The following is a 21,213-nucleotide window of genomic DNA, read 5'->3' on the forward strand; positions in this document are numbered from 1 at the left end:
GAATAATATAGCTTTTTACTGGTTAAAGAATTTTTTCAAAACCGGTTCAGCAGTTCCAGAGATTACTTCCTACAAACAAACTTACAAACTTTACCTCTTTATAATATTAATATAGATTCGTAAGATTTTAAATAAGAATTTTAACAATACATTGAACGAAAAAAAATTCTAATGATTTAGTTTAGTAGAAAGTTATTTAATTATATAGGGATTAGATTATAGATTTGGAAACCAATATGAAACTAGGCCCTAATCAGACTGGAGAAATAAGAGTAACGGGCCCAATGTTTATGAAGGAATATATCGAAGTCGACCCATCTTCCTATCTGGATGAAGAAGGCTTTTTCAAAACTGGTGATGTGGGATACTATGATGAAGCAAATTATTTATACATTGTTGATAGATTACACGAAGTTATTGTTCATAGAGACCATAAGGTAAATGATTTTATTAATATTATTTTACATACGTTTAAATTACACACTATAATAGATTTTAAGATAAAATGTTACTCATGAATCTTTTGCAATTTATTGAATGATTGATTTCGTTGACGTTTTAACCAATAAACGTTACCGTAGGTCGCGACAATTATTTCGGTTAACGTTTTGCTGTGGTACAGATTTCTACACTCCACGGTTTTGTGCGTCTTTAACACAATACCGCTCTTTAATAATAAATTACTTAATTACGTTTATTATCTACAGATTGCTCCACTAGAGTTGGAAATTTTGCTCGAAATGCACGAAAAGGTTCTTGAAGCCGCTGTTGTTGGAAAACCAGTTCCTGATTTAGGAGAACTTCCTACGGCATTTGTAGTAAAGAAGTCGGGATTCGATGTTACAGAGCAAGAGTTGATAAATTATGTAGCTGCAGAGGTGGGTAAATACAAAATGATGATTTTGTATTTACGATGTTTAGGGTTCCGTAACTTAAAAGGAAAAACGGAACCCTTCCTTATAGGATCACTTTGTTGTCCGTCTGTCTGTCTGGCTGTCCTGTCTATTATCAAGAAACCTATAGGGTACTTCCCATTGACCTAGAATTATGAAATTTGGCAGGTAGGTAGGTTTTATAGCAAAAATACAGGAATCTGAAAACCGCGAATTTTCATCATCATTTAAAAAAAAATTAAAATGTGTTTCAATTTTCAAAGTAAGATACCTATACCAAGTGGGGTATCATATGAAAGGGCTTTACGTATACTAAAACAGATTTTTATTTATTTTTATGTATGATAGTTTTTGGTTTATCGTGCAAAATGTTGGAAAAAATCCCCGAGTACGGAACCCTCAGCGCGCGAGTCTGACTCACACTTGGCCGGTTTTTTTAATGATGATGTTTTGATTTTTTTAGATGCCTCCATTCATGCACTTACATGGTGGAGTGAAGTTTGTTGACGAACTACCCAGAAGTGATAGAGGAAAGATTTTACGTGGCCTGTTAAGGAAGATGCTAAATCAATTATTTTGAAACAATGATTTCTTGTTTATGACAAATATTTTAATGAAACTGACCTAATTAAAAAACTTTTGTAATATTTATTACTTAGGTTATGAATGAATGAGTGAATTTTATTGTGAATTTTATTGTGAAGTGAGTGAGTTTTGTTGCCAGTTTACTACTTTTAGCTGCCAGTTTCTGAAAATTTGTTTTCAAACGTTTGAAGGCAAATAAACGATCTTATCAATTTTTTTAAATCTGTATCATTAAAGCAAAGTCGCGGGAGATCTAGTCTAGTAAGTAATATTTCGGATTTACTTCCTAGCAGTACCTACCTAGGTAGGCAAAGCTTGCTCGAGCTTACACTCTTCCGCCAGCATTCTACAACAATTGACTTACAAACCAAGAACTTTTCTAGACTAAAAATATATTGCAAGAACTGAAAACAGAACTTGATGATCAGTTGCAGAAACGGAGGCGCTTCCTTAAAATTGAAATCGTTGGATTACTGGAAATAAAAAGTGAAATCTTGCTTAACTTGTTTCTCTGTACCTACCCGTTGATATCGGTCATGTCTTGTCAACGACACCAGTGGAGAATACCACGTAGGGGTGGCGCTCTAAAATCAATGATATCACGGCACTGAGCATGATACATCGCTAGGCTGCTAAGTAATAGCAGTGTTGCCACCGTAGGATATTTTACCCTAGATTTATGGAAGACTTTGTTCCCGCAAAAATCATATTACAGAGATACATATATTATGTACCTACAAAGACAAAACCGATGACACCTAGAAAACTCGGAATCTGAAATCAGAACTTACAATAAATTAGAAAAAAAATCCCTCTAGAAATTTCCCCTAAAGTTTTCAGAATCACTACATAATGCCCACGACTTCGTTCGCCTGGATTTAGGTTTTAAAAATCGATTTTTCGGGATAAAAGTAGCCTATGTCTCCGGAATGCAAGTTATCTCTGTACCAAATCAGTTTAAATAGTATCAGTCAGACAGATAGAAATTATAATCCAATACGAAAGTTTAAAAATTCAAAATTTAAGTATAGTCAATAAAAATTAAGGTATAATATTTTTTAATTAATTCAAAATCTAGGATTAATTGAGACCAAGCAAGGGATAATGTGAAGGCTTCTTTGAGTCACTGCTGCATCAATGCTGCATCGATTCTGCATCGCGATAGTAGCCAATAACGATAAAAATCGGCGAAGTAGACGGCGGTAAACGGGTCAGCAACGTATCGCTAGTGAATCGTGACCTTTTTGCATCTGTACGTACACTACGTATCGCTATTCGCTGCAATTTGAGGCAAGGCCCTAACATATTTTTGTGTCATACACCCAAAACAAGGGCAATGAGCGCACAACAGGGTAAAGTAGCAGTATTTAAATAAAATCGCTGATTCATGATTCGCTAAAGGTATATTTGACACGAAACAAACCAGACGTTGAATCAATGAAATAAATAGAAATCACGGCAAGATAATTTTTTTCAACATGTCTGTAATTAATGAATTTCATGTGTTCGGTGAGAAGAATGTTATGGTGCCAGTTCACTTGAATTTTGGCAAATATGTATTAGATCGCCTTCGACGAATGGAAAACAAAGTGGCACTGGTAAATATTTTTTTTATGTAAGTACTAATTACGTACTAATGTATTAATTTTCCAGCATGCAAGCTAGACTCATCGTTAATAACGACTTTTATTATACTATTTTATATTTATTATATTATAAATCCGAAAGTGTGTCTGTCTGCTGCCTTTTCACTGCTTATTCGCTTAAGCGATTTCTGTGAAACTTGGTATACAGATATCAAGAATACTGGGGACGGACATAAGCTAATTTTTATCCAGGAGAATCACAGAGTTTTCTTTCCTGAATCTACGAGGCCCAAGTCACAGGCATCATGTAGTTGTAAATCCCTAATTATTATTAATTAAATTGATTAGAATCTAATGGGTATACAACTATTTGATCAACTAATCATTAGATGATCAAATAGTTGTATACTATTGTGTTTATATCATAAAACATATTATAGGAGATAGGTACCTACATAATATGTTTTTTATCACACTTCACACTAATATTATAAAGGCGAAAGTTTGTGTTTATGTGTGTGAGTGTGTGTATATTTGTTACTCCTTCACGCAAAAACTACTCGACGGATTTGGCTGAAATTTGGAATGGAGATAGATAATATCCAGGATTAACACATAGGCTATTTTTTATCCCGGAAAATCAAAGAGTCCCCACGGGATTTCGAAAAACCTAAATCCACGCGGACGAAGTCGCGGGCATCATCTAGTTATACTTATCATAAAATCAATTCAAAAATATTTTTATCTGTCTACCATGATATGCCAACAAGTCCTGAGGAAATAAATAAGTACTCCAAAAACACGAAGTTCGTCTTTCCAAATATCTGAACTCACTTGCCAACTCACATCTAGCTGCCCCAAGAGTAAAAAGATCAAAACGAGCTGACATGCTTGTTTTAATTATAATGAGGAAGGCTGAGGACCGGGTGTGGTGGCGCTCTTTAGGGAAGGCCTGTGTACAACAGTGGACGTCTACAGGCTGATGATGATGATGACATGCTCGATATCTGATGGACGTTGCTGTAACCCTATTATTACAGAAAACAAGCCCGTAGCACAACGAGGTCTATTGATAAGGCAATACACGACGGTGTTATCAGCATGTCACAATTTTTTTAACCTCACTGTAGATATGCATGTATATAGAGGTCATGAATTTAAAAAATAAATAATGGAAACTGTGTGTGTGTGTGTTCACACGAGGTAGAAGTGAAACCTTCATAAAACTAAGGACAACAGACTGGACCCGAATGAACTACAGACCTGTTACTCCATCATTCAAAAAAACGCAGGCCAGGCATACCACGTCAACGTTGAAGCGAAGATATTATAAAAGTAGCAGGCCCTAAGTACATGAAGTAGAGTCTCTAGAGATATAAAGTCTTGGAAAAGGTTGAAAGAGGCATTCGCCGCTGACCCCAGTATTTTTAAAATTAGCAATTATTTAAAAACTTTTGTAGGTATTAAAATACTGTTTAGCAATTCAGGATTAGTACTGTTTGTTAAAGGAAGTTATTTTTATTTATTAATATTTGAATGTGATGTAAAATATTGATGGTTACTGGTTTGAATGACTACTTTGATATTTCCACAGGTAAATGGAACTACTGGAGAGGAACTGACTATCAGACAATTACTTCAGTATTCTGTGAACCTGGCCACTTCACTTACTCAGTTAGGAATCGGAAAAGGTGACGTAATTGCAGTAGGTTCAGATAAACGCATTACATTTCTTCCAAATGTACTAGGTGTCTTACTTACTGGAGCTACATGTACTCCATATTATCTAGATAATGGTAAAGGTAAGACTTAGTTTTTTTTTTAAATCAATTACAAGTCAAAAATTTTGGTGGACTGCAATCAGTCAAGGGCAAGCTTATAATGTAGTGAGTAGTTCAAAAAAAATTATGTGTAATTGAAAAAATCGGCCCTTGATAGCAATCTCACTAGGTGATAAGTGATGATGCAGCTTTAGATGGAAGTGGGCTAACTTGTACGTCTTTGCCAGTAAAGTGGTAATTAGCTTCCTATACGTACGGTCAAAGCCTATTTTTAGAGAAAATTAAAAAAGTATAAATTACGCCTGCGAGGAATCAAACCCGGGACCTCTCACTTATAAGGCACTGCTCACGATTACATCAAAAATCGTCAAATTGCGGACAGCCCCTCAGTTTGCTAGATTAAAAATCAAACTGCAAATGTCCATTAAAACATAGACTGAATTTAACATTTTTACCTATTTACTGTTTTTTTTGCTTACACGTGTTTGTGATATTTTTTCAGCCCCATTTCAGCACAAATTGTCTGTAGCCAAACCTACGCACGTTATATGCTCTAAACTTTTCTGGGAGCGATATGAAGAAATATTAAATTCTTGTGGCTCTATAAAATCATATTTTGCGCTGGATGGCTACCCACAAAACGCCATTACAGTACAGTCGCTAGTTGCAAAGGATATTGACATTGAAAGATTTGAACCAGCGAGAGGGGTTGGACAAGTGGACACTGCATTGATATTGTACTCATCCGGGACGACGGGCTTAGCAAAAGGCGTTTGTCTAACACATCTAAACTGTATTATGAGCAGTCTACCGGATAAGTAAGATATAGTTATACTTATTTAATATCTATCTAGGTACATAATTGGAACCAATTGCAAAAAATAACAAAAAAATAGACATTTTTGTTTTAGATTGAAGTGTTAACTATAAACACTATTTATTTCAGTTACAAGGATGAGTGGAATATACAGACTGGTTTTGTTTATGGGGACTGGTTTCATAATTACGATATCTTTATGACTTATAGATTATTATTATCTGGCAAGAAAGTGGTATATGTTAATGATGTAACTATTCTCAATATGTTGAAATGTATAGAAAAATACCAGGTCAGTCAACGGTAGATTTGACGGAGAAAATAAACGGATAAATTTAAATAGGTATAAAAAAGAACCCTGATAATATTCTCAAATTTTGTGGTTTAAGGTTAATATAACAATGATTCTGCCGTATATGCTCAACCTTATAAATAAAGAAGAAACTCTAGAAAAGTTTGATTTAGATTCTCTCAAAATAATTTACTCACGATCAGCTCCTCTTCACAAAAATACCATTGAACAAGTAAAGAAAAGGTCAGTTTACACAATCAAATGAAAATGGCCTTTTTTAATTACTATCGTAAATGATAATTTATGAACTTCTTGATTTTGCTTAGACTACCTAAGCTACAAAACATTTTACAAGGCTATGGGATGACTGAATGTGGAGAACCGACTTCAGAAATTTGGGCAGATGAGGGTCCGAGACCGGGAAGTATTGGTAAGGCGACACCGGGGATTATCATTAAAGTAGGTGGTAAACAATAATACTCAATAAAATTCTAATATTAATAGCTACCTTTCGGTGGTTCCAAAAGCATGAAATATTATTATATTAAAATCTTTTTTAGATCGTGGACCTAAAAACTAACTTGACACTAGGCCCAAACCAAACCGGAGAAATTCGATTATCAGGCCCAATGTTTATGAAGGAATACATAGAAATCAACTCTTCTACTTACCTTGATGACGAAGACTTTTTTAAAACTGGTGATGTGGGATACTATGATGATGACAAGTATTTCTATATCGTCGACAGAATAAAAGATATAATAATTTGTAAAGGGAAAAAGGTATCATTGTAATATATTTAAAAAAATAGAATGAGTTTATAATATTATTACCACAAAAAAAAAAAAACTTTAATAACATTGTTCATTTCAACAACAAAAAAATATTTGATTGCGCATTTAAAAAAAAATTTTAAGGCAATTATTTTTTATTTATTTTTACCACACTGATTAGCCAATGTCAAGTTTGTAGTTATTTACAAATTACAAGTTAGGGAAACTATATGTTTGTATAAGTATGGACTTCGTCTGTGCCGGCGCCCGCCGACATACACGCGGCGCCCCTTTAGAACGCTTCCCAGTCAGTTCCACCATCAATAAACACAAGCAGAACACAAAAATCGGCACCCCAAAAAGGCACAACACGCGCGCCAGCAAACGCCACCACAGACGAAGTCCTTAAGGCAATTAAAAAAGTAGTGGTGTAAAAGGAAAATTCACACTCACGTTTTCTTAAGCCGTTTTATAAGCATTTTACATTTACATTTTATCAATAGATTGCCCCAATACAACTGGAAAATTTACTACAAACGCATCAAAATGTTCTTGAAGCCGCTGTTATTGGAAAACCAGACCCTGTTAGTGGAGAAATTCCAATGGCTTTTGTAGTAATGAAGCCAGGTTCAAATATCACAGAGCAAGAATTGGTGGATTATGTAGCCGCAGAGGTGAGTTGTAGCTATATGAAGTGACACTATTGATCTAATATATCGATCACTATTGATCGATATAATCTAGGTATTAAAACTCCAGATAGGCAAAGCCCATCTATTAAATTACTATATTACTAAAACCTATTAAGTATTATTAGTAAGTTGGTAGGTATTTAAAAACCGCAAAGTGCGAGTTAAATACCTAAGTTTGTACAAATAACATCGTTATAGATTTTCCTATAAAAAACCCTTTTTTGTATTTATTTCATAGTCCAGTCATTTGGTCCTCGAGAAAGGGAATTCAAAATTAAAAAAAAAAAAAAACACTCATATGCCCATGAGATCAAAACTGCGATGCAGTATATTTACTCTTATCTCGAGCAGAATTCTGAAGAGCGTTAGTTTTATCTGGACAAAGTGATGGCTTAAATTTAAGGTGACTACCGTCTCCTGGATATACCATAAAAAAACCGCACCGTGGAATCGTGGAAATGAGTTATTTGGCCAAAACAAGTGTTGGCTTTGTAGCCTTCGTACGCTATTGAGTCTACAAAAAAATGTGACTTCATAAATTGTAAAAAATTGTCTCTAGTTTAATTGTTACATAACCATTTTCATCGTAAAATGAGTCAGAGAAAAGTTATCGCCAAAAAACTGTTTTTAGACGCTATTTTTCCAAGATGGCGGCGCAAGCGACAAAGATACGAGGTGGCAAAGTGAAAATTCGGAAAGAGCACGTTGAAATCTATAAAACCACTAATTTGCAAAGCTCCCGGAAAACTTTCCATCTAAAACTACCAAATGACTAGATCTTCATTATTTTACAAAAGTTGAAAGTTTCTGTGCTTATTGTCCTCAACACAGGGAGGAACGTTCAGCCACTATGAAGTTTGGATCATGATGGCTTTGGGAAATAACGGCGATATAAATCTTACGTCAACGTACAAAGTACATTTTCTTAATATTTTCTTCGGAATAGTATTAGAAATCACGTCATGCATTACTAGACCATTAGTATCGTGGCAACCCCCGGCCAGACGCCCTTAAAGATTAAAAGTTTAAGGATGTTTAGCAAGAGTTTGCCATGATACAAAGTGTCTGGCAATGCCTGACGTGGTTTCTTATGCTATTTCGAAGAAAATATAAAAATAATCAGACTTTTTATACTTTGACGTAAATTATTTACACCTTTATAACTTCTTATCTCCCAAAGCTACCATGATCCAAACTTCCAAACTTCGTAGTCGCTGATCGTTCCTCCTTGTGTTGCAGACAATACGCAGAGAAACTTTCAGCTTTTATAAAATAACGAAGGTCTGGCACGGGCTGGCTCTTTCTCTAGAACCCTGTCTCTTTTAAACTGAAAATTAAGCCTAAGCAACGTTAAAGTACGCTTCATAGGTCTGAGCAATTGTTCTTTCAATATCATTTTGAAGAAACAAGTTTTACTTGAACTTGAATCTTAGATTTAATTAATTAATTAAGTACATTTCTATTTTTCAGGTGCGTGAACACATGCAACTAGCTGGTGGAGTGAGGTTTATTGACGAACTACCTAGAAGTCCCAGAGGAAAGGTTTTACGCCGCCAACTAAGAGAAATGATAAATGAATTTATAACTTTTATTTAATTTTGGTTGTAGTCATTTCATTTCAATATTTTTAAATAAATTTTTACTAAAATGCTCTTAGTTTTTGTCTTCATTCTTGAAATCCATTATCCACACTAATATTATAAATGTGAAAGTGTGTTTATCTGCCTGCTAGCTTTTCACGGCCTATCTGTTTAACTGTTTTTGACTTTGGCACAGAATTAGCTTGGCTACATGGGCTATTTTTGTCCTGGAAAGTCAAAGAATTACCACGAGATTCTTACAAAACCTAAAATGTAGAGGAAATCGCAGGCATCGTCTATTTGATACAGAAAAAGCTTGCATACTTAAGCCGGGCATAGGTTTCTTTTTATCCCAGAAATTAAATCTCGTGGGAGATTTAAAAAAGTGTAAATCCACGTTGACGTATTCACGGGCATCGTCTTGTTAGTTAACTTAAACTACCTATTCATTAGATTTTCTTTATAATATAGCGTAGATATCCGATAAGAAAGGATTTTCAGAAATTCAACCTAACCGAAGCTAAGTCAGTTGGAGACTGGAGTACCTGCCCACTGAAGCGGAGCGAAGTGATAACGTGTTTAATAGACCAATCACATTATTAAAATAACGTGATAATATTATCAATAATCTAATTGTTCCGCTGACCACATTCCTACTCCAGTCCACTTCCGTTCACAGGCATTCCAAAGTACAAACCTTGTAGATCGTAAAAACCATGCTTTGGCCCAGCGCAGACAGTGTGGCGAGTGAAGTCGAGGCGCAGCGGGTTGCGGCGAAGGGTGGTGCGGCGACTAGAGGCGACTAAGCGGCCAGGAGCTCGTGTTGGCAAGGATCTCCAAACTTAGTAGCCTAAATCTGATATCAGACGGTCTATTTTTTGTTCATTTCTGTCTTTTATTCAGCATCCTTCACTCGAAAAGAAACGTTTTTTTAAATATTTAATTCAGGTACAATTTAGCCCTGGACTGCAATCTCATCTGGTGGTAAGTGATAATGCAGTCTAAGATGAGAGCGAGCTAACCTGGAAAGGGTATGGCAGTTTGCATACTTAACGTATTTATCGTTAGACTCTATTACTATGCCTAAATGCATAAATAGATGAATGAATGGATGAAAATTATATATAGTTTAAGCGTTCCTTTATTTTATACACATTTGGCAGTTTTATTTAGTAGCAGGTAAATAATAACAAATCATTCTACAATATTTCTATAGTGATATTTTCTAACTTGTCTAACACTTACGGCAAAATCATAATCCGGCCATATTTTAAGAACAACTAAGATATTATATAAAAATGAGAACATACCGACACCTCCCACGTAAGTTGTTGTATCCCCAAAACTACAACTTTTCAGTAGAGCGTTTTAAAGATATAAATTGAAATTAAAGCTCCATTTTTCAATATATTTTTGTGAAATTCGGTATTTAGTTATAGTTTACAGTACTTTAACATATTCTGAAAGATAATTTATAGAAATACTTCACATTTCTGAGATTTTGTTCATACAACATTTTACGGCGTGTTTCATCTTTGTAAGATGTTGTACAAGATACTTACAACAAATTACGCTGGAAAAAACGGGTTGAGTGTCATCGTATGTGTTAAATACAACAGTGTACGTCGTTTAAAATTTAAAAAAAATGTAGTATGTGTAGTCCGATTCATCATTTCCAACCAATGGAAGTCCACTACTGGACATAGGTCTCTTGTAGGGACTTCTATATGCCACGGTCTTGCACCACCTGAATCCAGTGGCTCCTTGTGACTCGTTTGATGTCGTCTGTGCACCTAGTGGGAGTCTGTCAACGCTGCGCCTACAGTGCGAGGTTCCAGCACCTTGGGACCTCAACGTCTATGGGTCCTTCGAATTATGTGCCCCGGCCATTTACACTTCAGCTTCGCAACCCATTTATGCCGGTTACTCTGATTTTCCTACCGATACCCACATTCCAGATTCGATCACGTAGAGAAACTTCAAATATAGCTCTCTAATTGCCCGCTTAGTGACTCTGAACTTTCTTATGAATTCCATTACAATATGTGACCATATTATCTCGGATCCATAATATGTCATCACTGGTAAAACGCACTGTTCGAAGACTAATTTAGTTTCCGTACACTGACGCCGAGTCGGATTCGTTGGCTGACCTGTTTCTTGAAATTGCACTTACCTACCTGGTCCAGGTACCTGTTCCAGGCTCACACTTTTCTATAATTTCGAGTGCAGAGCCCTCAACGATTACTGGGTGGGCCGAGACATAAGAATTAGACACAATTTTCGTCTTACTCATGTTCATTTTCAGGCCCATCTGTTGTGAAACTTTGCAAAGGTCATTGAGCTGTAAATGTAGAAACTGGGAAACCTCATTAATTTCTGCGATAGTGACTATGTCATCAAGAAACAGTTAAAAATTATTTTGCTATAATCCGCCAACAGGATAAATCTGTATGGTCAAACATGCAGTTACAAGCTAAGCACCGCTTACCTCCCCAACCAAGCAATAAAGCCAAGTTCCCAAGCAAGCACTGCCACCACCATTCACATGCAACACCACACAAGACTTTTCCACTACTCTCGACGCACGTTTCGCCCCGACACCGGAGCATCCTCAGGAGATTTTGACTTTACAATGCTGTATTGTCAAGACTTGACAATACAGCATTGTAAAGTCAAAATCTCCTGAGGATGCTCCGGTGTCGGGGCGAAACGTGCGTCGAGAGTAGTGGAAAAGTCTTGTGTGGTGTTGCATGTGAATGGTGGTGGCAGTGCTTGCTTGGGAACTTGGCTTTATTGCTTGGTTGGGGAGGTAAGCGGTGCTTAGCTTGTAACTGCATGTTTGACCATACAGATTTATCCTGTTGGCGGATTATAGCAAAATAATTTTTAACTGTTTCTTGCTAAACATGAACTTCCGCAAAGTAACGCCTGATTCTATCCAATATTTAAAGACTATGTCATCGACAAATTGAAGGTGAATTTCTTTTGATGTTAATGTCAAGTTCATTCCAATCCAAGCTTAAACATAAGGACGTCTTCCAAAGCAGTGGTAAAGAGTTTCAGAGAATTACGTCTCAATGTGCACCCTGTCACTGCAATTGGACTGGCCTAGTCTGTGAAAAATGACTTACGATAACAACAGCTTATAGACATGGCTTAGCAGCGAAATGAGTCTATGACTCTTCTTGAGTAATGTTTGTAACTTTGTAATTTCGTTATGCAATGAACTAGATTAATTTGAATATAAGATTCACTAACCTTTTGTGCCCACATTGCAACAAATAAACCATTACTTATTACGGCATTATCGCTATGACGGGATTGGAAATCTCTTGGAAAAAGATTGGAAAATCGCTGAAAGACCTTAAGTACTGGTTTGCCACCCGCTTTCAGGAATTCTACTGTGATTCTGATATCACCGAGCGAATTTTTATCCTTGAGTTGTTTGAGAGCCATACTTATCTCGTATAAACTGGCATCTGGGATATCTTGGGTATAGTGTCCCGTCAATTTAGCTCTGGGATCTTTAGCCAAATCTTCAACAAGTCTTTGTATTGTATTGTGTTGTATTGTGTATAACTGTCCATAGAACTTCTCCACTTATTTCAAGAGCTCAAGTTTAGCTGAAATGAGGTGTTGTCAGTTTTTTGTCGTATCAGCATGCCCTGTCTAAACAGGGCATGCTGATACGACAAAAAACTACACTACAGACAGACACACAGACAGATTAGATTAGACTACTACAGACAGATTTTTCGTGAATACTTTTGAGTTCCTCTTCCGCTCTATGGTATCTTTAAAACGAAATTAAAGATCCATAAGTCACGTGTTTGTACAATAGAGATCTGCCAGTAGGAAGGTGCATCTGCTGAAGACTACAGTATCATTTCTGGCCTTTTTCTGGCCATGAGCTTTAAAATCATAAAAAATATTTGTTATTTTTGGACGATAGGCCGTAAAGAAATCGGACTCCACCACCTGGCAGGTTCTACCAACCTATTTATTGGAAAGGTAGGCTCTGAAATTATATATTGTAGTAGTGATTTTTTTGTTAATTATATAGTAACCTAGTGGTATGATGAGCCGATTAGTTATTTTATTGACTATCATGAGTTTACGTCGCCATCAAACTAAATTTTAACATAGTTTTATTGTATGCAATGTCGTATGTAAGAAAAAAAACAATGTCATAGCAACGTAAAATATAGCATGTAATCATACAACAAAATTTTGAGAAATAAATGCCGAAGTAAAATGTTGTATGTATCACTTAACACAAAATTTATTATAATTCTGCAACGTAAACGGTTGTATGTCATCATACAATACTGTTTTTGGGTGTCCTCAACGACGTAAATTGTTGTATGTAATCTATACAATAGTTTAGCTTGGCATCACTATTAAATTACTAAAATACGATAATGAAATAAAAAAATGTAAACACAACCGTGACATATCAGTGTCTTGAGTTACAAACATTTCATCTGAAGTCCGGCGTGATCTGTTGTATCTGTTACATACGAGGCGCAAACGTGCGACTTCACCCCACATAAAACGTTGTAAAGGTCAATATGATATTTTACGTCGTCCTCGTTTGAAACATACAACATTATACGCCTCATAAGTACTTTAAAAAACAACATTTTTAGGATTTTTTTAAATTGAACATATAAAATACATAAAAATAGACATTGTTATGTAAAAAACGCAAAATGGCAATTTTGTGGCTTACAACAACTTGCGTGGGAGGTGTCGATACATGTACATAACTATTTCTTACAATATCTTACAAAATGTTTCTTAATCTTAAACCTACTATAGGAAAATTATAAATTAGTTATAATAAATCAATTTTTCTATAATTGTATAAATACTGATAAAAATTGTTATACTTACATCTACATTTGAAATATATTGTAAAAGTCGATGGGCAGATGTTTTTCATAATATAAAGCTGGACGTTGTAATAGCAGTATTCGATGTCAGATTTTGCCAAACTTCAAGTAATTATAAGTAAATGAACTTTAATAATTGACTTAAATTTTTAATTATTTATTTAAATTGTTACAAAAATTGTGGCCAACCTAACCTTAAATGTTTTATATCTTATTTATTATTTATGTACAAATAATAGCATAGTATTTATTATGTTTATCTTCTTGAAATATATTATAAATACTTACCAAAAAAAAAAAAAAAACCTATAGATTCATATTGCAAACAACTTTTTTATAATCGGCTGTTAAAAATCTAGAAAAAGTTTTTAAAAATCATACATCAAGTTGTACAAGATTCGATGAAATAATACTTATATCTTCACAATATCTACATTTCGTAAAAAATTAAAGCTACGAATTTATTCGTAGCACGCTCCATATAAAAACCGTAAAAATGTGTAGTTTCAGCACGGGCTCAAATATTTGTATGTAAATTTTTGAACCTGTGTAACTTTAAAACTATACATTTTTTACAGAAAGACCAACCACGGATCTAATATCCGTGGTTTCTCTAGAATATATCTACGAAACATTGAGTTTGATTGGTGAGTTGGTTGGTTGGTTTCAATTAATCAGAACCTAAACTGCTTTTGTATGAGGAGCGTTGGGGAGCGCGCTATGAAAACTTCCCCTATAATAAATATTGGCTATCTTTTGTGCACGATCCGTTTTTAAATTTACGCAAAGTATGAGGATCAAGCATGACGATCCGCAAACTTATTAACACTACCTACTTAAAAAGCATTTTTACAAGGATAAGACAATAAAATCTAAATTAATCATTACAAGATCCAATATATATAAAAAATATATACATCTACTTAAATATGTGCGTGTAACAAACATAATATTAAGGTCAAGAAAGTTGATCTCGAATAATATTTATTGTCTGTTCAGCTAAAACAAAATAAGTTTATAGGAACTTATAATAGTATATTTTAGAAAGGTACTTATTTATTTTTATTTACATCACAGTTATCAAAGGAGCATTTGTCTCGCCGCGTTTATCACCAACAGTATTAAAAATAATAGTTTCTTCTTACTTGTCGTAGGAGCGGAATTTTCTTCATAAAAATCTGTAAAAGAAAATTTTCGTTAGCGTTTTTTGTTAAAATAGGTCGGTACTCGGCAGGGATTATGAATTTCGAGTTAAGGCGCATTAATGCAAATGTGCTGTAAATATTAAATTTGAGCCGAGCGCGCTAATTAGTCATTGTAATGAGTTGAAGAGGCTGTGTTTGTAAGAGGCGGAGTATAGCGTTAAATTAATATTTTGTTCTTGAATCACTTAGAAGCTATTCGCTTCTTTTTTTTTTGCACAATTTTCTGAGGATTATTGATTGCATTTTTCGTCAACATTCATTAATTATTGAAAATCATTTATTATTACTTATTTATTTAGTTTTAAAAGAATTTACTTCTACACTTTATTAACGCGGGACCAGTAAAGGTGCAGGTCCGATGAAGATCTTCAGAGATGGAGAACAGATTTACTCAACGGGTTAGTTATCTTTATCAGTAATCAGGTCAATAATTTGGAAAATCGTTTTTAAAAATCTTTAGTTTGGTAGTATCCAGTATATATTTTGTTTCTTTATGTGGATGAAATAAATTGTTCTAAGCAGCACACCTGAAAGCTATAAATTTAAGAACTGTCGAAGTCTCCGATTTCGATATACTTGGGTATTTTGAAAATTGTTTTTATTTGACAGACTTGTACAACTATTGTGTAACTGTTTCTCTCAATGTAACGTGAGAGTGTTGGGAATTAGCTTACTACTGCTCCCAACTTTTAAAGCTCCTGTTTAGCATAAATAAAGTTGACAATTGAAACCTTTAGAGTGCGTAATTCTATCCGTGTCGCACGGCGAGCGAAATTGCGGTTATCGATTTATCCTCTACTTTTAGGTCTTTGAAATTTGACTAACGTTGAAATAAGAATTAAAATAATCAGTAATGTCTTTATAGGTGATATTTTGCTGTCAGATATAAAATTGTAAAGTAAAAAAATCTTTCTCTTCAAAGCGTGAAAATATGTGATGATAATTTCTTTTTATTAACCCCCGACCAAAAAAGAGGGGTGTTATAAGTTTGACGTGTGTATCTGTGTATCTATGTATCTATGTATCTGTCTGTGGCATCGTAGCTCCTAAAGTAATGAACCGATTTTAATTTAGTTTTTTTTGTTTGAAAGGTGGCTTGATCGAGAGTATTCTTAGCTATAATCCAAGCAAATCGGTTCAGCCGTTTGAAAGTTATCAGCTCTTTTCTAGTTATTACTGTAACCTTCACTTGTCGGGGGTGTTATAAATTTTTAATTTACACTTGTTACTTTTTTATTTCATTTCTTTGATCTCAAATCAATGTTAATTCATTGTTCAGTATGTTTTTGCAAAATCAGCGTCAAGAAGTTTTATTAGTACTTAATTGAAACATTAATTAGTCCCTATTCATAACTCTTTTTAAGCTCAAATAATACGTTACCAAAATCTCTTATTTGTTCACCAAAGGCTTCACCTTGGAATGTAGAGCTGACTGCATCGTTCGTTTGTACTATTTGAAGTTGCCCTGCAAGTAAAAACATATCAGGTAAGTATATATTTTTTTTAATATAATAGAAATAGTTAATGATTTCCTATTGGTAGGGGAGTCCAGAGGATTTGAAGTAACGTGATAATCAAAGGATTTGAAGTAACGTCATAATCAAGGCGAATGAGATCACTAAAAATCTATCTGAAATGTCTCAGGTATTGCTCGGTACACCGGAGGATGATTAAGTAAAATACATTGGAAATAAAAGATGAGGTGTTTCAATTCGAGAAAATTTTCGATATAAGGAGCAATTCCAGCAAACAAATTTAAACGTATTTTAAAGTTAATTTCTGTGATTAAAACATTACGCAATGTCCACGTTTAAATTTTCATAGTAAGATAACTATACCATGTGGGGTAGCATATAAAAGGGCTTTACCTGTACATCCTAAAACAGATTTTATTTAAATATATAGTTTTTGAGTTATCGTGCAAAATGTTGGAAAAAATACCCGAGTACGGAACCCTCAGTGCGCAAGTCTGACTCGCACTTCGCCGGTTTTTTATAGAGGGAAGAAACGAACCCTTTTTCCTGATCGTTTGATTATCCAGGACGGATTTCAGCGTGGTCGTGAAGACAGACGGCGGCGCCGGGATTTCTAAAAATAGACGCAAAATTTCAGTATATTTCAATTTAAAATAAATTCAGATTCAAAAACGTGGTTGAGTACCATCGAGTTTGATGATGCCGTCCGTCTCGCCCAAAGAGTTCTTCGCGATACACTTGTAAAATCCGAAATCTTCTTTGGTGATATTGCGAATCTTGAGCATCATGAATTTGTTGTAGCCACTATCCACCGGGAACGCTTCGTACTTGCCACCTACAATTTCCATTTCTGCTTAAATATAAAACCTGTGCCTGTGACTTAAAATCACATTTAATTTTAAAGATTTTTGTACTGTTATACGTAGTGGCACATTGAGAATAAAACCATTCACACCTTGTTCGTACTACAAAAAACTATACCTATACAGATTAACTTAATCGTGTGAACGGTTCTATACCTACACAGTGAATGCGCCACTACATATTTGGTAAGATTTCCCAACAAAAGAATGTGCGATGCTACATAAACAATCATTCAAAGCGCGACTAAAGCCGCTACAAAGCGAGACTCTCTCTGATGTCAGTTTTGGTTTTCTAAAACGTAACCATAACATCAATGTAGCGCTTTGATAGTTATGAAATAAATGGACCGTTAAGAAACAAATGGGGTGCAATCGTGTGATAGGGTACTACGATATTCTCATAAAGGGGCAAGTTTGTGGTCTTAAAACGTAGGTATGGGGAGTATGGGCATTTAAATTTACTGCTTTCAGATTTATTACTACGCCTGTTTACCACAACGGCGCCTTGGATATGTAGTGTGTGATAAGAAGTCTTTCAGTAGGTACATGAGAGACAATCGTTAATTTTTTTTTTAATTCTAGATCTATGTGCGAATTCATTATTTGAGTGTACAAAGCTATATAATTCATTTTGTGAACGCTGTCTCCTTCTCATGTCTGTTCTTTGTTGGAATATGTGAGGACATGTGGCGTCCTTTAACCGTAAAAGATAAAAAACGATGCTAAACACAAAACTCCTAGGTAACGAACGAACACTAAACAATAAACATAATATGTTTTATATGTATGTATATTGTATATTTTAAGATAAAATATAACCATTGCACGATAAAATTCACTTTTAAATTCTAAAGTAATTTATGCTTTTAGCAGGTACTTGTATCGCTTAATCAAGTTACTAATTCCGTAGTGCATAATAACTGCAGAGGTGGAACATTGACAAAAAAGTTTATAAAAACACGCAGAGTTCCCAGAAGTTAATTTCCCTTGCAAACGGGGCCGTCGCTGGTGTAAAGTGAAAAGTTTATCGTCGGATAGCCAAAACTCAGCGCGATAGAAATTTAGAAACAATTTTGTAGGTAAGACAAAATTTATGCTGATTACAATTAAAGGCAGATTTTTTAATCCCATACTATTAAAAAAGCAGCTCGTATTTAGTATTAAAGGCTGCTTGTGGAGACTGAAATTTGAATTGCAAATTGCTAGGAACAAATACTAAAAATATTAAAATGACTATGAAAATAAATTAAATAAAAAGTGGTATTTTTTGTACGATGGTACCTACGGAACCCCTCGTGTGGCTTGACCGATTTTTTAATCCTCTGGCTGTGGGGACTGAAATGTGACTACAAATTTCTAGGATTTTTCATTTTTACTACGCCTATAATTACAGGTTCCAATAGGTACCTACTTAGGTATATTTATGAGGGCGCCTTTTTGAAGCCTGATACATTCATTACGAGGTTTACATTTTTGTTATTTTATACCGTTGAAATACAATAAACCGTTAACTATTCCTCGTCAATTTGTTAGTTTCGCATTAATTTATAATATTAAGTATGCATAATAATAATATAATTTTATCGTGAGCACGATTCGTGTAAAATTGAAAATATGAGCACTGAAATTATTATGGTAAGAACATTTAAACATTAAAACTATAATTTAAAACTTCGTCGAATCACGTATAATTCAACGGAAAATATTGAATCGAATATCGAATTTAAACAAACTTTTACGGTAAGTACCTTTTTGAAATTAATTTAAAGTTTTGCTGTTAAATTATAACCATTTCGGCTAAATTCATTCTACTACTAACTACGAACTTTGGGGAACGAATCACATTGGGGACTTTTTAAACAATTGATCGCTCATATTCGAAAATTACTTCTTAATCTTTATGAGTGGTAATAGCAAAGACGAAGCGAAAATTGTATGTCTATGGGTAATAGCCGTATAAAACAGATAAATAATATAATATGTAGTTTCACATCAAAGTAGGTTTTCTTATTATATCTATTCCGAATGTCAAAACTCCAAGAGAGTAAGAAACTAGACGCTACAAAGAAGCGGTGAAAGAGTACTCATTCTGTTTCATTTCATAAATAACGCAAGGCAACTTTTTGCGTGGTGTGGGTGTGCGTGCGTATCTAGCATAATCAAAATTTATCAATCATTATGAATGGACAAACGTCATGATTAGAGCGGTTTTAGTTTAGCGCTTTTTTAAGCGCATAAGCTCGTTTTTGCACACACCCGTACGCGCGACTTTCGTGTAAGGCGTGTATGAGCGTACGAGATGCGCTTATAAGGTCGTAAGGCTCGTACGAGATGCACAATATTACCTACTCGCGAGCCGTGAAAGGTGACAATTTCTAATCTCCCTAATATGCTCGGACAAAATATGCGTCAGACACTACTGACACACTGTTCGAGCGAACACTATGCGCGCATAAAATATGCAGGAAACGATAGTTTGCAAGCACCTTTAGCATCTGTATACTAAAACCAACTATAGTATTAAATCTGTGGATTTCTGCACCTCGGGCTGCTTAGATCTGTTTTTCGCCATCCCCAATCAAGATTTTAGGAAAAGTGTGTTTCAGGGACACTCATAACATGATCACGAATATATCTTATCTTTTCTAAAAGACATTTATTACGTTTTCCCTTACTAAAGGCATAAAATCTTTATATATTTCCATTCCACAGCGTTCTTTTGCCCGACTGAATGGCCACAATGTCGCCTTCTTCGCTTTGAACACGAACTATTTTCATTATCAGCCTATAAATCAATGATGAATCGTAGTATTATATTTGACAGAGACACATGTTATTTAAGCCGACATGATGAATGTGTTGTAGCAGTTCTATTGTGTTCGCTGATAACAAATTGAGATTTAAATATACCTATATGTAGTGAATTTTGATGGATCGCAGTTGTAGTTTGTAGCTTGTTATTAGTCATTAGTGTATCATTATACACTATTACCTTTGGTTATCGTGTACTGATAACAATAGCGTTATAAGTATATCACAGGTTTTATCAATATTAGTGTTAGATTAGATTATTATAATTATTATAAAATTAATACATATATTAACCTAAACATTGAATAGGTCAAGGCATCGTTTGGGCAAGAGTGTTTTCAGTATTTCTTGCCCACGAGATTACCGCCATGTGGAGTGTTGACTCAGCGATTATTGTACTGATAGTTGTTTCAGTCCATGGTCTTAATGCGAACAGTTTCGACCAACATCTTAAGAAACTGTCGCTTAACTGTTGGATCAAGGGTAAGATACAGAAGGCAGTAGTTCTTGAGACGGTTCCAGGTTTTCAGTATTATTATTAAGGTAATAAAGCTTGTATAAACGACGAACTTGAAATCATTGTTTTTACATTTTTTGGTTAATGCCACATAAATATACGGGGAAATCTATTGCCTTATAAATATTGCTACTCGTAATACCGGCGCTATTTCCTTACTTACTTTATTTTTGGATTTTATGCGACATAAGACATTGCAGGTTTTCTTTCTATACCCTTTAATCGGTTGTAGTGTATATAATATCTTCTTTTGGCACACGTTGTGGCACCTTTTAATAAGTTATATATCAAATAATGCGTGTGTGTAGGTATGTGTATAGATTTAAGCATGTATAGATATGATAATTTTTGGGTGTCCTAATAAATATAAATATAAATTATATCTATTCAAGCCAGCACACCGATGCATTCTCACAGTAAGACTTTATGTCATACGCAGCTCTAA

General features: G+C 34.7%; 3 protein-coding genes across 8 annotated transcripts in view; 2 read left to right on the plus strand and 1 right to left on the minus strand.

The window, feature by feature from the left end:
* The window catches only part of LOC123869156 (luciferin 4-monooxygenase-like), a 5,332-nt gene extending 3,357 nt beyond the window's left edge, over window positions 1–1,975 (plus strand). The window contains exons 7-9 of one of the 2 annotated variants that reach the window (XM_045911923.1): window positions 216–437; window positions 708–882; window positions 1,357–1,975. In XM_045911923.1, the coding sequence (XP_045767879.1) occupies window positions 216–437; window positions 708–882; window positions 1,357–1,400 (441 nt within the window). In that variant the 3' untranslated portion in view covers window positions 1,401–1,975. The remainder of the gene's footprint in view (window positions 1–215; window positions 438–707; window positions 883–1,356) is intronic. The other variant, XM_045911921.1, reaches the window with a different exon arrangement.
* Window positions 1–9,059, plus strand: part of LOC123869155 (4-coumarate--CoA ligase 1-like) — a 25,606-nt gene extending 16,547 nt beyond the window's left edge. The window contains exons 1-9 of one of the 2 annotated variants that reach the window (XM_045911919.1): window positions 2,731–3,076; window positions 4,659–4,866; window positions 5,348–5,663; window positions 5,792–5,954; window positions 6,052–6,197; window positions 6,281–6,413; window positions 6,515–6,736; window positions 7,231–7,401; window positions 8,890–9,059. In XM_045911919.1, coding sequence (XP_045767875.1) covers window positions 2,957–3,076; window positions 4,659–4,866; window positions 5,348–5,663; window positions 5,792–5,954; window positions 6,052–6,197; window positions 6,281–6,413; window positions 6,515–6,736; window positions 7,231–7,401; window positions 8,890–9,015 — 1,605 coding nt within the window. In that variant the 5' untranslated portion in view covers window positions 2,731–2,956 and the 3' untranslated portion in view covers window positions 9,016–9,059. Of the gene's footprint in view, window positions 1–2,730; window positions 3,077–4,658; window positions 4,867–5,347; window positions 5,664–5,791; window positions 5,955–6,051; window positions 6,198–6,280; window positions 6,414–6,514; window positions 6,737–7,230; window positions 7,402–8,889 lie in introns of those variants that run through there. The other variant, XM_045911918.1, reaches the window with a different exon arrangement.
* Window positions 9,060–14,640: 5,581 nt separating this feature from the next.
* LOC123869158 (lachesin-like) overlaps window positions 14,641–21,213 on the minus strand; it is a 28,326-nt gene continuing 21,753 nt past the window's right edge. For 2 of the 4 annotated variants that reach the window (XM_045911925.1, XM_045911927.1), the window contains 4 exons: window positions 17,263–17,427; window positions 17,116–17,190; window positions 16,484–16,567; window positions 14,641–15,075 (listed from right to left, as the gene is read on the minus strand). In XM_045911925.1, coding sequence (XP_045767881.1) covers window positions 14,978–15,075; window positions 16,484–16,567; window positions 17,116–17,190; window positions 17,263–17,427 — 422 coding nt within the window. In that variant the 3' untranslated portion in view covers window positions 14,641–14,977. The remainder of the gene's footprint in view (window positions 15,076–16,483; window positions 16,568–17,115; window positions 17,191–17,262; window positions 17,428–21,213) is intronic. The other 2 variants (XM_045911926.1, XM_045911928.1) reach the window with 2 other exon arrangements.

This window comes from Maniola jurtina, chromosome 10 (assembly GCF_905333055.1).
Source record: "Maniola jurtina chromosome 10, ilManJurt1.1, whole genome shotgun sequence".
NCBI lineage: Eukaryota > Metazoa > Arthropoda > Insecta > Lepidoptera > Nymphalidae > Maniola > Maniola jurtina.